Source organism: Hakea prostrata, chromosome 7 (assembly GCF_041222555.1).
Source record: "Hakea prostrata isolate BN-2017 chromosome 7, UWA_Hpros_2, whole genome shotgun sequence".
In the NCBI taxonomy this organism is placed as follows: domain Eukaryota; kingdom Viridiplantae; phylum Streptophyta; class Magnoliopsida; order Proteales; family Proteaceae; genus Hakea; species Hakea prostrata.
Window position 1 is genome coordinate 71,328,789 of NC_142606.1, and position 2,534 is coordinate 71,331,322.

General features: G+C 34.3%; 1 protein-coding gene across 1 annotated transcript; it reads left to right on the forward strand.

Moving 5' to 3' along the window:
• The first annotated feature begins 553 nt into the window (after window positions 1-553).
• On the forward strand, window positions 554-2,007 carry LOC149011956 (protein LURP-one-related 6-like). The gene is made up of 3 exons (XM_089163808.1): window positions 554-1,009; window positions 1,108-1,350; window positions 1,592-2,007. Exons 1-3 carry the CDS (start codon window positions 773-775, stop codon window positions 1,733-1,735), a joined length of 624 nt encoding a protein of 207 aa, XP_089019934.1. The 5' UTR covers window positions 554-772; the 3' UTR covers window positions 1,736-2,007.
• Window positions 2,008-2,534: the final 527 nt, after the last annotated feature.

Below are 2,534 nucleotides of genomic sequence, written 5' to 3' on the forward strand. Positions count from 1 at the left end.
TCTATCCTTACATCAACCACAGGTCAAGATCTAAGACTTAGGGTTATTTCATGGATCAATCTCACTTTTTGCAATTATTTTTAGTTGATTCCTAATCTACCTACGAAAGTTCCAGAGAGTGACCTGAATCCCTTTGATAATACAAGAAATCGAGGCTTTATTAGAATATTACCTTTGATATAGTTTTAGTTCATGGAACTAGATTGGATATTGACTTAGTTTTTTTCAAGGAAGAATGTAAGTAACAAGCAAGGGCTTTGAATGATCCTCTACCATTTAAAATCAAAGCACATTAGTTTAATTTACTTCAAAAAAGCAATTCTAATTGAGTGCCCCCAAAGCTATAGCAAAACTTATGCACTTTAACAAGGCAAACCCCCGAATCTGGTTTGCCATTAGATTAAAGTTCAAAAGCATCTTTTAAAGCATTTGTCACCCAATTTCAAAAAGCCAAAGACAACCTTTATTGAATTCAAGAACCAACACTTTATCAAAGACGTATAGAAAGTCCTGCATTCATGAAGCTACCTACACTCAAAGTTGAAGCTTTGCATTACAATCTTCTTGATAAGGAATAGTGAATAGCAGAAAGTCTCTGCTAAACCTTTTGAATGAAGAAGTAGGTTAAGACCCCTATATCTTCTCAAACTCCCACTACATGATCACTTGCTTATATATTAGTTACTGGGTGGAGAAGGGGGTTCTTCATTGTGGATTCTAAGTAAGATATTAAGGGCCTCTCAGCAAAAGAGAAGAAGAAGAAGAAGAAGAAATGTCTGCCACGGCCAATATCAAGCCCATTGTGAGCAAACTCTATTGTTCTGCTTCAGAAGTTGCAGTACTCACAGTGAGAAAGAGGCCTCATGTTGTGAGTGGAGGAGGATTTGTAGTCATGGATTGCAACCAGAATATTATTTTTAGGGTTGATGGCTGTGGAACTCTAGGCATCAAAGGAGAATTAATCCTGAGAGATGCTGATGGAGAATCTTTACTTCTCATTCGCAGAAAGGTATGTATGTATGTGTGTATGTATTTTAGCCAACATAGAACAGTTCTTGTTGTATTTAAACAGATCTTAGTATATATAACTTCAATCTGTACTTGCAGGAAGGCGTGTTTCAAGCTCTAAGCATTCATAGGAAATGGAAAGGTTACAAGGTGCACTATGAAGGAGAAGAGAAGTTGGTTTTTTGCCTAAAAGAGCCAAACTCATGCCTTGCAAAGAACATCAAAGTAAATGTTGGACCTATGAAGCGCAATATTAACAGGGAGTGGGATTTTGAGGTCAGGGGTTCTTTTCCTGATAAAGATTGTGATATTGTTGATTCTTGTGGAAACACAGTTGCACAGGTACCTATACTCACTTGTTTGAATCTACTCTATATATGTGTTGAGATATTGAGTTATATATCTGAGTTATACCCAACCTATATTCTAATATATAGTAATAGATCTTACGGGAGAGTCCAGTTAATCTGCTAGAAAATTCAATTTTGGAAGAGCAAACTTCTTTCCTTCCCAGGATATCTTTGTTTAAGTTATCTGGACTGTGAGCTTGAGAAGATTAACTTGGTAGGTCTGACAAGTGCAGGTTGGAGTGAGGAAGGAAAGACAGTTGATGATGCCAAGCAAAGATCTCTATCAGGTGCAGGTGCAACAAGGATTTGATCAAGCTTTTCTTATTGCTGTCATAGCTGTTCTTGACAATATATATGATGAGTCTACTCATTGCTGAAGTCTGCAACTATTATTTAAGCAATTCTATGTGTTATAGATTTACTGTAGATTTCCATGATCTATAGCCCTGACTTCCATCTACCCCTAAAAGAGGAACAACAAGGTTGCCACCTTTTAGCATTATGGATTTACTGTAGATTTCCATTATCTTTCTAAGGAGTTTTAGATTTGTATTAGCAAATTATTACATCTGCAATCTCGAAATTTATTATATTACAAACATATCCTTATGCTTAATACCGTTGATATTAGAATAAAAATTAACATATTTATCCTTGCTAAATCTTCAAGTGAGAAAAAGATTGAAAAAAAGAAATACTGAAGAATCTTTTTGATAAATAAACTTTATCATATTACAAACGTATCCTTATGCCTACTACTGTTAATTTTAGAAGAAAAATAAACACACTTACCCTTGCTAAATCTTCAAGTGAAAAAAATATTGAAAAAAGAAATACTGAAGAATCTTTTTGATAAATAAAATACTGAAAAATCAGTCATGTTGATTTTTTTGGCAGAGTTACAGTGTATAAACTCATAGTACATGAATAATACACATCATCTGCATTAGATCTATGATGCTCATTTTTATATATTGACTTTTACTTTATCTATTTTTGCTAGTGGAAACCATCTTTGATCTTTAAGAAAGAATGTGGTTTACCAGATAATTAGTTCTAGTAGCTCTCTGCAACATTTCTCAACTACTGGTCCAATTCCATTCTTGTCAATTCCTTCTCCCAATCAATTGATTCTCCAGTCATCTGTCTTGTATTTAATGAATATTAGTAGTGAAG

Coding starts and splice junctions, on each gene's coding strand:
- LOC149011956 (XM_089163808.1), top strand. CDS start 773: ATGTCTGCCACGGCCAATATCAAGCCCATTGTGAGCAAACTCTATTGT. Junction 1,010..1,107: donor TACTTCTCATTCGCAGAAAG/GTATGTATGTAT, acceptor CTGTACTTGCAG/GAAGGCGTGTTTCAAGCTCT. Junction 1,351..1,591: donor GTGGAAACACAGTTGCACAG/GTACCTATACTC, acceptor TGACAAGTGCAG/GTTGGAGTGAGGAAGGAAAG.